General features: G+C 43.3%; 1 protein-coding gene across 3 annotated transcripts in view; it reads right to left on the reverse strand.

Moving 5' to 3' along the window:
• Nucleotides 1–12,909, reverse strand: part of MRPL37 (mitochondrial ribosomal protein L37) — a 38,767-nt gene that overhangs the window by 24,128 nt on the left and 1,730 nt on the right. For all 3 annotated transcript variants that reach the window (XR_014254803.1, XM_082430171.1, XM_082430170.1), the window contains exons 2-4: nt 10,662–10,845; nt 10,452–10,567; nt 1,281–1,466 (exon numbers count right to left, since the gene is read on the reverse strand). Coding sequence is in view for 2 of the 3 variants with exons in the window: in XM_082430171.1 (XP_082286297.1) it covers nt 1,281–1,466; nt 10,452–10,567; nt 10,662–10,845 (486 nt within the window). In the remaining variant the exon portion in view is untranslated. The remainder of the gene's footprint in view (nt 1–1,280; nt 1,467–10,451; nt 10,568–10,661; nt 10,846–12,909) is intronic.

A 12,909-nucleotide genomic window follows, 5' to 3' on the forward strand; every position in this document is an offset into this window, starting at 1 on the left:
GCAGGCAGAGGGAAAAGGGAGTGCCAAAGCATGGTGGTGAGAAAAGGCACAGTTGGAATACAGGGGGTTTGTGGGGGAGGAGACAAAGATGAGGCTGGAAAGAGGGGCAGAGGGCAGATGTGAAGGCCTTCATGTGATAAGCTAAGGAGTCCAAACTTTATCCAACAGGCAATGGGGAGGTGGGCACAGAGAGCAATGGGATTAAATCTGTGTTCTATAAAGACTACTCTGGGGCTTCCCTGGTGGCACAGTGGTTGAGAATCCACCTGCCAACGCAGGGGAGACATGGGTTCGATCCCTGGTCTGGGAAGATCCCACATGCCATGGAGCAACTAAGCCCGTGAGCCACAACTACTGAGCCTGCGCTCTAGAGCCTGCAAGCCACACTACTGAGCCCGTGTGCCACAACTACTGAGCCCGTGTGCCACAACTACTGAAGCCCACGCGCCCTAGTGCCCGTGCTCTGCAACAAGAGAAGCCACCGCAACGAAGAGTAAACCCCCGCTCTCCACAACTAGAGAAAGCCCGCGTGCAGCAACGAATACTCAATGCAGCCAAAAATAAAATAAATAAATTTATAAAACAAACAAACAAAAGACTACTCTGGAACTGTGAACTAGAGGGACCAGAGAGAAAAACAGCCTGGGTCAGACTAACCGGTTGAGAGGTTGCAGTAATAGGCTGGATGAGAGACAGTAGGAACTGACCGAAGTGTAGCTGTGGAAATGGAGAGAGGTTAAGGAGAAAGGTGCTACCTTAATGACTGAGTGGATGGCAGGAACTGCAGGCCTGCGCAGCCTGACTCCCTAGTTTCTGTCTTGGCTCACTGGGGAGGTGGTGGTGCTTTGTTTGACGGAGGTGGGATGAAGAGCCCCATTCAAGGTCTGTGGGGCTTCCTCCATCCTAGCAGGAGGTTGGCAGAGTTTACAGGGTACACAGAGAGGGGGTGCCTTTCAAGGGAACTATGAATAAAGGAAACATTTGATGCCTGGTCAAAGGCCCCTCAAGCTACCCATTACAACTGATGTAACAGAATTACTTCTCAGGGGTCAAAAGTAAAGTCAGCCTTTGAGCCAATCCAAACCTCCCTGAGTCTCAGTTTCCTTGCCTATAAAATGGGGTTTACTGGTACCTATCTCACAGGGCTGCTACATGGCTCTTAGGAGAAAATGCACATGAGGTGCCTAGCAGATACTAAGTACTCAGTGTTTCCTTTCTCTTTGGAGAAAGCTTGTCCCTCATCTGCACACTGCCTAAAAGTCAAAGGCTTTGATACTTACCTGTGTCATCGTTCACATCATAAACATTGCACTCCTGAAGACCCACAGTGGGAGATATGGGATAGAAGGTCTCAAGAACATGATTCTTAGTAGCTTCTACTTCCTCTCGGGAGGCTATGGGGGGCAGAGGATCCTTGGCATTCAGTTGGGCTCCACTGGAACCATGGACCTGAATAAGAGTAGACCCTAAAGGGGGAGAAAGACGATTAGTCTAACCTGGTCTAAAGCCTTAGCTAGGCAAAGTCTAAAGCTTTCATCCTGCCATGCTCCTCAAGTCTTTTACAGCTTTACTATCTGATCTGCCTCATCACAGAAAACAGAACTTTGGAAATTCATCCTTGCGCTTATCATGTAAGCAGGTGAGCCTCCTTCACTTGATGTCTGGGTGCCATCCTCTCCTCTGCCTCTGCCTCTGCTGGGCCTTGGAGTAGACAAGGAAACATCAGATCCAAAGGACTGAGTAGCCTGGCTGAAGTCACACAACAAGCATGTAACAGGACTGCAGTTGAAATGAAGGTCACATCATTCCTAATCTAGTGATCTTCATTCTAAAGTCATTCTAAAGAATAGAAGGGGACACGAGAACAAGATGGTGGAGGAGAAGGACCTGAGCTCACCTCCTCTCACAAAAACACCAAAACAACTAACTGCTGAACAACCATCGACAAAAAAGGACTGGAACCTACCAAAAAAGATATTCTACTTCTAAAGACAAAGAAGAAGCCACAACAAGATGGTTGGAGGGGTGCATTCGAAATACAATTAAATCCCACATCCACTGAGTGGGCGACTCACAGACTGGAAAATAATTACATCACAGAGGTTCTCCCACAGGAGTAAGAGTTCTGAGCCCCACAAAAGGCTCCTCAGTCTGGGGGTCTGGCATCAGGAGGAGGAATCCCCAGAGCATTTGGCTTTGAAGGCCAGTGGGGCTTGATTGCAGGAACTCGACAGGATTGGGAGAAAAAGAAATGCCACTCTTGGAAGGCGGACACAGGGTCTCGTGTGCACCAGGACCCAGGGGAAAAAGCACTGACCTCATAGGAGCCTGGGCAAGACCTAACTGCTGATCTTGGAGGGTCTCCTGGGGAAGTGGGGGGCGGGGGGCAGCTGTGGCTCACAGCGGGGTCAAGGACACTGGTGGTGGAGGTACTGGAGAGTACTCATTGGCGTGAGCTGTCCTGGAGGCCACCATTTTGATGCCAAGACCTGACCCCACCCAACAGCCCACAGGCTCCAGGGCTGGGATGCCTCCAGTCAAACAACCAACAGGGCGGGAACAAAGCCCCGCCCATCAGCACACAGGCTGCTTAAAGTCTTCCTCAGCCCACAGCCGCCTCTAAACACACCCCTTGACACGGCCCTGCCCGCCAGAGGGACAAGACCCAGTGCCACCCACCAGTGGGCGAGCACCAGTCCCTCCCACGAGGAAGCCTGCACAAGCCTACATGTAAGAATGGACACTACAAAACTCTTAGAGGAAAACATAGGTAGAACACTCTGACATAAACTGCAGCAATATCCTTTTTGATCCACCTCCTAGAGTAATGAAAATAAAAACAAAACAAACAAATTGGAAACTAATCAAACTTAAAAGCTTTTGCACAGTAAAGGAAACCATAAACAAAACAAAAAGACAACACACAGAATAGGAAAAAGTTTGCAAACAATGCGACTGGCAAGGGATTAATCTCCAAAATATATAAACAGCTCATGCAGCTCAATATCAAAAAAAACAACCCAATCAAAAAATGGGAAGAAGATCTAAATAGACATTTTTCCAAAGAAGATATACAGATGGCCAAAAAGCACATGAAAAGATACTCAACATCACTAATTATTAGAGAAATGCAAATCAAAACTATTAAGAGGTATCACCTCACACCAGTCCGAATGGCCATCATCAAAGTCTACAAACAGGGACTTCCCTGGTGGCACAGTGGTTGAGAGTCTGCCCACCAATGCAGGGGACACGGGTTTGAACCCTGGTCTGGGAGGATCCCACATGCCACGGAGCAACTGAACCCGTGCGCTGCAGCCCGCGAGCCACAGCTACTGAGCCCGTGTGCCACAACTGCTGAGGCCTGCACTCCTGGAGGCCGTGCTCAGCAACAGGAGAGGCCACTGCAATGAGAGGCCAGCGCATCACAGTGAAGAGTAGCCCCTGCTTGCCACAACTAGAGGGAGCCCGTGCACATCAGCGAGGGCCCAATGCAGCCAAAAATAAATAATAAATACAATAAATAAATTAAAAAAACAGTCTACAAACAATAAATGCTGCAGAGGGTGTGGAGAAAAGGGAACCCTCCTACACTGTTTATGGGAATGTAAATTGGTACAGCCACTATGGAGAGCAGTATGGAGGTTCCTTAAAAAACTAAAAATAGAGCTACTACCATATGATCCAGCAATCCCACTCCTGGGCATGTATCCAGAGAAAATCATACTTTGAAAAGATACACGCACCCCAGTGTTCACTGCAGCACTATTTACGATAGCCAAGACATGGAAGCAACCTAAATATCCATAAACAGAGAAATAGATAAAAAAGATACATATATACAATGGAATAATGGTACATATATACAATGGAATATTACTCAGCCATAAAAAAGAATGAAATAATGCCATTTGCAGCAACATGGATGGGCCCAGAGATTATCATACTAAGTGAAGTAAGTCAGACAGAGAAAGACAAGTATCATATGATATCACTTATATGTGGAATCTAAAAAAATGACACAAATGAACTTATTTACAAAACAGAAACAGACTCACAGACTTAGAAACAAACTAATGGTTACCAAAGGGGGAAAGGTCGGGGGTAGGGATAAATTAGGTGGTTGGAATTAACATATACACACTACTATATATGAAACAGATAATCAGGGGCTTCCCTGGTGGCGCAGTGGTTGAAAATCTGCCTGCCAATGCAGGGGACACGGGTTCGAGCCCTGGTCCGGGAAGATCCCACATGCTGCGGAGCAACTAAGCCCATGTGCCACAACTACTGAGCCTGCGCGTCTGGAGCCTGTGCTCCGCAACAAGAGAGGCCGCGACAGTGAGAGGCCCGTGCACTGCGATGAAGAGTGGCCCCCGCTCGCCGCAACTAGAGAAAGCCCTCACACAGAAACAAAGACCTAACACAGCCAAAAACAAACAAACAAATAAATAAATAAGACCTCACCTCAATCATCACCTCCTCTAGGAAGCCTCCCCCAATTCTTTCCATAAAAAAAAACAAAAAACAGATAATCAACAAGGACCTACTGCAATAATGTATATGGGAAAAGAATCTGAATAGATATATGTATATGTGTAACTAAATCACTCTGATATACACCTGAAACTAACACAACATTGTAAGTCAACTATACTGCAATATAAAATTAAAAATAAAAAAAAAAAGGATTAGTTAAGAATAGTTTTTATCCTAAAAGAAAAAAGAAAAAAAAAACATTTGTTAAGGTGTTAATCCCGGGTTTCTTGAGAGAGGGACTGACCAATGCGCTCTTCTTCCCGTGTTCTCTTTCCAATGAGCCTTGAGGCCTGGGGATCTCTGTGGGCTCAGAGGCTGTGGGTTCAGATCTTCCCAGGCACCTGCGTTAAGCTGGGGACGCAGAAATGAGTGAGAGTAACTCTCTGCTTTCACGGAGCTGGCTAGGGAGTACAACAAAAGTATGAACCACACTCGGAGATAGCAGAGGTGGGGAAAACTGACCTCTTCTGGGATGCCTGAGAAGCTTCCTGAAGGAAGCAATGCCTTTAAACTTGCTTCTGAAAGATGGATAAGAGCAGAGCTTCTCAACATTGGCGCTCTTCACATTTTGGACGAGGTAATTCTTTGGTGAGGGAGGCTGTCCTATGCACTGTAGATATTTGGCAGCATCCCTGGCCTCTACTCACTAGATGCCAACAGAACTTCCACTACCAGCCCCGGCTCTGGTTCAAGTTATGACAAACAAAAATGTCTCCAGACAATACCAAATCCCCCCTAGAGGGTAAAACCGCCCTTGGTTGAAAACTGCTGTGTCAGAGTTTGCCAGGCAAAGAAAAGGGAGGAAACTGTTCTAGTGAAGGAGGAGTAACATGTTCCACAGCACAAAGCATGCTGCTCCATGGCAGAGCTTAGGGAAATAAGTCCAGATAACTGGAGTATGATATGGTAGGGAAGGAGGGATGGAGAGAGAGAAGTACTGAAACTACAGGCTAAGGAGAAAGGCTACCAAATCCAGGAAAAGGGGCAGATTGCCCTCAATAGCTCAGAGTAAAAAAAAAAAATAGAGCCAGTCAGAAAGCCTCACTTAAGTCAGATTAGCATATTTGCCACAGGGAGACATAGGTGTATGAGGAAATGAATTGACATCTGACTGAGCAGCAAGCCTGCTCGCTGTGAATGTGTCCAGATGCCCTTCATAGAGGTCCCCACAGGAGGCCAAATGCCATCTGGAAAGACTCCTGGAGAATGGCCTCCTAAGGATTCTCCATGGGGTCAAACCTTCCTCATGGTGCTTGGGTTTTGAGAAATACAAATCAAATACTACAAATCGCAATGTGATGGTAACTGACCAAGACTGATGATCCTATCTGTCTAAAAACTGGTTTGGCCATAGCAAAGATCAATAAAACTAAAAGTTGGTTCTTTGAGAAGATAAACAAAATTGATAAACCTTTAGCCAGATTCATCAAGAAAAAAAGGGAGAGGAGTCAAATCAATAAAATTAGAAATGAAAAAGGAGAGATTACAAATGACACTGCAGAAATACAAAAGATCATAAGAGACTGCTACAAGCAACTATATGCCAATAAAATGGACAACCTGGAAGAAATGGACAAATTCTTGGAAAAGTACAACCTTCCAAGATTGAACCAGGAAGAATTAGAAAATATAAACAGACCAATCACAGGTAATGAAATTGAAACTATAATTAAAAATCTTCCAACAAACAAAAGTCTAGGATCAGATGTCTTCACAGGTGAATTCTATCAAACATTTAGAGAAGAGTTAACATCTATCCCTCTCAAACTCTTCCAAAAAGCTGCAGAGAGGAACACTCCCAAACTCTTTCTACGAGGCCACCATCACCCTGATACCAAAACCAGACAAAGATACTACACAAAAAGAAAATTATAGACCAATATCACTGATGAACATAGACTCAAAAATCCTCAACAAAATACTAGCAAACAGAATTCAACAACCCATTAAAAGGATCATACACCATGATCAAGTGGGATTTATCCCAGGGACGCAAGGATTCTTCAATATATGCAAATCAATCAATGTGATACACCATATTAACAAATTAAAGAATAAAAACCATATGATCATCTCAATAGATGCAGAAAAAGCTTTTGACAAAATTCAACACCCATTTATGATAAAAACTCTCCAGAAAGTGGGCACAGAGGGAACCTACCTCAACATAATAAGAGCCATATACGGCAAACCCACAGCAAACATTGTTCTCAGTGGTAAAAAACTGAAAGCATTTCCTCTAAAATCAGGAACAAGACAAGGATGTCCACTCTCGCCACTATTATTCAACACAGTATTGGAAGTCCTAGCCACAGCAATCAGAGAAGAAAAAGAAATAAGAGGAATACAAATTGGAAAAGAAGAAGTAAAACTGTCACTGTTTGCTGATGACATGATGCTATACATAGAAAATCCTAAAGATGCCACCAGAAAACTACTAGAACTAATCAATGAATTTGGTAAGGTTGCAGGATACAAAATTAATGCACAGAAATCTCTTGCATTCCTATGCACTAACAATGAAAGATCAGAAAGAGAAATTAAGGAAACAATCCCATTTACCATCGCAACAAAAAGAATAAAATACCTAGGAATAAAACCTACCTAAGGAGGCAAAAGACCTGTACTCAGAAAACTGTAAAACACTGATGAAAGAAATCAAAGATAACATAAACAGATGGAGAGATAAACCATGCTCCTGGATTGGAAAAATCAATATTGTGAAAATGACTGTACTACCCAAAGCAATCTACAGGTTCAATGCAATCCCTATCAAATTACCAATGGCATTTTTCACAGAACTAGAACAAGAAATTTTACAATCTGTATGGAAACATAAAAGACCCCAAATAGCCAAAGCAATCTTAAGAAAGAAAAACAGAGCTGGAGGAATCAGGCTCCCTGCCTTCAGACTATACTACAAAGCTACAGTAATCAAGATAGTATGATACTGGCACAAAAACAGAAATATAGATCAATGGAACAGGATAGAAAGCCCAGAAATAAACCCACACACATATGGTCACCTTATCTTTGACAAAGAAGGCCAGAATATACAGCGGAGAAAAGACAGCCTCTTCAGTAAGTGGTGCTGGGAAAAATGGATGGATACATGTAAAAGAATGAAATTAGAACACACCCTAACACCATAAACAAAAATAAACTCAGAATGGATTAAAAACCTACATGTAAGGCCAAACACTATAATTCGCTTAGAGGAAAACATAGGCAGAACACTCCATGACATAAATCACAGCAAAATCCTTTTTGACCCACCTCCTAGAGCAAGGGAAATAAAAACAAAAATAAACAAATGGGACCTAATGAAACTTAAAAGCTTTTGCACAGCAAAGGAAGCCATACACAAGACAAAAAGACAGCCCTCAGAATGGGAGAAAATATTTGCAAATGAAGCAACTGACAAATGATTAATCTCCAAAATATACAAGCAGCTCATGCAGCTCAATATCACAAAAACAAACCACCTAATCCAAAAATGGGTGGAAGACCTAAATAGACATTTCTCCAAAGAAGACATACAGATGGCCAACAAATACATGAAAAGATGCTCAACATCACTAATCACTAGAGAAATGCAAATCAAAACTACAATGAGGTATCACCTCACATCGGTCAGAACAGCCAACATCAAAAAATCTAGAAACAATAAATGCTGGAGAGGGTGTGGAGAAAAGGGAACCCTCACACACTGTTGGTGGGAATGTAAATTGATAAAGCCACTATGGAGAACAGTATGGAGGTTCCTTAGAAAACTAAAAATAGAACTACCATATGACCCAGCAATCCCACTACTGGGCATATACCCTGAGAAAACCATAATTAAAAAAGATACAGGTACCACAATGTTCACTGCAGCGCTATTTACAATAGCCAGGACATGGAAGCAACCTAAATGTGCATCAACAGGTGAATGGATAAAGAAGATGTGGCACATATATACAATGGAATATTACTCAGCCATAAAAAGGAATGAAATTGAGTTATTTGTAGTGAGGTGGATGGACCTAGAATCTGTCATACAGTGAAGAAAGTCAGAAAGAGAAAAACAAATACAGCATGCTAACGCATATATATGGAATTTTAAAAAGCAGTACTGATGAACCTAGCGGCAGGGCAGGAATAAAGACACAGACATAAAAGAACGGATTTGAGGGCACGGGTGGAGGGGGAAGGGGAAGCTGGGATGAAGTGAGAAAGTAGCATTGACATATATACACTACCAAATGTAAAATGGATGGCTAGTGGGAAGCTGCTGCATGGCACAAGGAGATCAACTTGATGCTTTGTGACGACCTAGAGGGACGGGATAGGGAGGGTGGGAGGGAGGCTCAAGAGGGAGGGGATATGGGGATGTATGTATACACATAGCTGATTCACTTTGTTGTACAGCAGAAACTAACACAACATTGTAAAGCACTGATACTCCAATAAAGATGTGGGAAAAAAAAAAACTGGTTTGGCCAACAGCACTGTCATTTAATTAGCATGTGTCCTCCCTTACTGGGTATGCAAACATCATACCCACACCTCAAGAACAGTTTTCTCAAGTATTTCCTGTTTCCTCACACATAATATGCAAGGAAGATAAATGTGCCTGGACCTCTCCTAACCTTGGGTTTTAGATTCTCCCCACAGACCACTCTACTGTGGTTTCCAATTCAATTCCCTCCACATCCCTCCTCCAGCAACAGCTCCAAATGGGGCAGTTTAATTAGAGGTAATACTTGATAATGGGCCAACAAGTACTCCTCTATTAATGAGGTTCACTAACTTCCTTAGTGGTGCCATTACCTCTACAAAGCTGACTCCTTGCCAGGAAGTCCATACTCAAAGGGCAAGTTGGAGAAACCTGACCAAGCAGATGTCCTGAAAACCCCAAATTACTCCACAGCTGGTTTTCCTGCTCCAGGATTCCACCAAAGACAGCACTTGTGATCTCAGAACATCCCTGTCTAAAACATCTGAGGTTTGGTATTAATCCACCCGTCCCTTCAGTCAGCACCTTTTGCGTGGCATGAACTGTTAGACACTGTGGACAAAAATGAATATGACACAGTCTCTATCATCAGAAGTTCAGTTTAGTGGGGCAGACAGAAAAGATGTTAGATAATCACAATATAGTATAATGTGTGTTATGATAAAAGTAGGCATATGGACACAAGGAGCTCAGAGCTAACCTGTGGATTCACATGGGAAGGGGGCTTGAGCTGAGTCATGCAGACATGTAGAATTTAGTCAAATGAGGAAAGTAGAAAAGAGCATTCCAGACAGAACATACAGCACATGCAAAGGCAAAGCTTGATGCCAAAAAGCTGCAAGTGGCTAAGTGTAAACTGGGAATGGAGGTGGGGGCAGGAGAGCAGGAGATAAGACTAGAAAGACCAGGTGGTGGCCAAATCACAGAAAGCCTTGGACACCACGATAAATGGTCAAGCTATTGCGAGACAATAAAGGATTTGAAACAGGGAAGGGACATAAGACAACCTGCACTTTAGAAAGATCACTCTAGCAGCTATGTGGAGAATGGATTTGGAAAATGAGAAAAGCATGAATGGAGTAAGAAGGCTCTTGCAGTAGAATACGAGCTTTGGAGCGCAGATTGTATGTTTTTTTACTTCCTTATCTTCAACATTTAGGCACTGAGAGGCACTCAACAGATACGGTTTGAATTAAGCCTTGAAAAGAAATGATTAAAAATGAAAAAGGCTGGGTTATGGCTAATGAAATGACATTGAGGATGTCATTTCAATGTCTGAGCCACAAAACTGGACCATGAAGGATGGGAGTGAGAGTAGGTATGGCAGCAGGGAAGGGAATATAAGCTGGTGATGGGGCTAAGAGCAGAAAGACAATGAACAGACAAAGGCTTTCTGCTATACAGGAGGACCAACCTCGATTCCAGGTGGTGGATAACGTGTTGTTTTGGGCACAGATCCGTCTGGCCAGAGAAGGATGCTTGAGAATCTGGGATTTACACAGCTGTATCAGACTGTCCACAATGACTGGGCTTGGAGAAAAGAAGAGACATTTGGAGATGTAAAGCAACAGGCTGACTCCAAGATCCATCAGTTGGAAACCTTATTGACTTGGGGGAGACTTACCAGTAGGTCTCTCTCTTGGGGATGTCTTCAGTAGAGTGCCAGAGACGAGCGTGAAAGATCACATTCAGAACACATTCATCTTGGTTCTCTATGTGGTTCCTTGGATCGTCAGCAAGGCTAAGCACTTTCTCAGGAAGGCCTTCTATTAACTTGGTCTTGGTAAGCCAGAGAGCCTGCTTTACACCTTTAGAGTCATCAGTCACAAAAAACCAAAACAAAACAAAACAAAAAAAATCATTCAGGAAGAGATGCTTACCCCTGCCGGGTAGCATTTTGGGGAAAAAGCAGCCTTGAGAGAGAGATGGGATTTGTTCCGACATCTGAGGGGTGAGAACTAAAACAGCAGAAGCTATGAGAGCCAGATTTCAACTCAGCTTCAGGAATGACCATCTAGTTAAAGACAGTTAACAGTTGATTGAGGCAGTGAGTACTTGCCCCAGGAGGAATTCAAACAGCCACTAAGATGGCTGAGATCATGAGGCTGAATCTTGCAGGCAAGGATTTGTTACCTGCAGAATTCAGACCCCAGATTACAGGACTAGATCAATAGATGCCAACCTCTCAAAACCTAGATCCTTTCTATTAACCCACACCCTAGTCCCTGACTGGAAAAGCTCATGTCTGCCAAACATACGTCATTTAATAGATATGGGCCCGGGATTAAGTGCATACTGCTCTATCAAGGGAAAGAGCTTTTGAAAATAATGGAAATAACTTCTGGATGATGAATAACTTGAGGAGCCCTGAGTTTGGGAGCACTAGATAATCTTTAGCATCTGACTCTAAGATTCTGTAACAAGCTATTTTATAAGCAGATTTTTGTATGAAGCCCTATGAAATGTACTGCTGTATTTGTCAAAAGAATCATACTGAGGATATTGCTCAATTTATTATGCAGGGTCCTGCCTGAGACCTTCTGAACTTCTCCCTGGCCTCTGTACAGGAAGGTTGGGCTTTTCCTGGGTAGAGTACTGTTTTGTCTTTTGGACATGGTGAATTGCATAACTCACAATGTTTCTCTATACCAGGGGTCAAACTTTTTCTTAAAGGGCCAGACAGTAAATATTTTCAGCTTCTGGGCCACACAGTCTCTGTCACAACTACTCAGCTCTGCCACTGTAGCACGAAAGCAGCCATAGGTAATAAGTAAACAGGTGTGCATGGTTTCGGTGTAATAAAGCTATTTATAGAAAGAGGCAACTGGCCTAGTCAGCGGACCCCATCTCTGTACCATTTGTTGACTGCTAGCAAGCTGAGGGCCAACTTTGGGGCTCCCCTGGACAAGTACAACCTCACAGAATGGATTTTTTTTTTTTTTTTTTTTTTTTTTTTTTCCAGTAGTTGTGGCTCACGGGCTCCAGAGCACAGGCTCAGTAGTTGTGGCGCACGGGCCCAGCTGCTCCGCGGCATGTGAGATCCTCCCGGACCAGGGCCCGAACCCATGTCCCCTGCATTGGCAGGCGGACTCCCAACCACTGCACCACCAGGGAAGCCCCAGAATGGATTTTTTGTATTCACTTCACTGTTTTATTTTTCCTTTGTGCTGATCCCCTCACCTATTTTTAATTTAATCTGGCTGTGCTACAAAATTTCTGTAAGATGCCCAAAATACTTTTCAGGAAAAGGAGTATAAATAAACTAAAAGATTTGATTCAGAGTGCTTAGTCTCTAAGAACTAAACTAATTTAACCCCCTTACTCTCAGCGGGATGGGCTGTGGTGCAGGCTACTCATCTCAGTTGAAAAAACATCACTCGACTCAGGGATATATCTTCATTTGAAAAACTATGTCTGGGATTAAAGCAAACTTAGCACACTTTGAGGGAAACACCCTCACACAATTTCTTCTGTGGTGATAAATGAAAGGTAATGAGACTTTTCACTTTAAGGCTCATAAGACATCAGAAACACAAATATTTAGAAATGTTAACTTCTGGATTTTGTGGTGCAGCAGGAAGAACCCTGGACTGGGGGTCGGGTAACCTGACTTTTAGTCCCAACACTGCCACTGTTCCTTAAACTTGAAAATGGATAAAATACAAAGAATTTATGGTTCACTAGTGTATGAATAATATGTAAGAGCTGCCATTTACTGAACATTACCATCTACTCTGTGCCAGGAGCTTTAACTACAAGTTGGATGGGATTTTATGGAATGGAGGATGAAACTCAAGAGACTAAGGAATTTGTTTCAAGTCCCAAACCTCGTAAGCGATGGGGCTGGGAGGAGAACCTGAGTCTGTCTATGT

The sequence above is a fragment of the Balaenoptera physalus genome (genome assembly GCF_965194825.1).
Source record: "Balaenoptera physalus genome assembly, chromosome: 1".
In the NCBI taxonomy this organism is placed as follows: domain Eukaryota; kingdom Metazoa; phylum Chordata; class Mammalia; order Artiodactyla; family Balaenopteridae; genus Balaenoptera; species Balaenoptera physalus.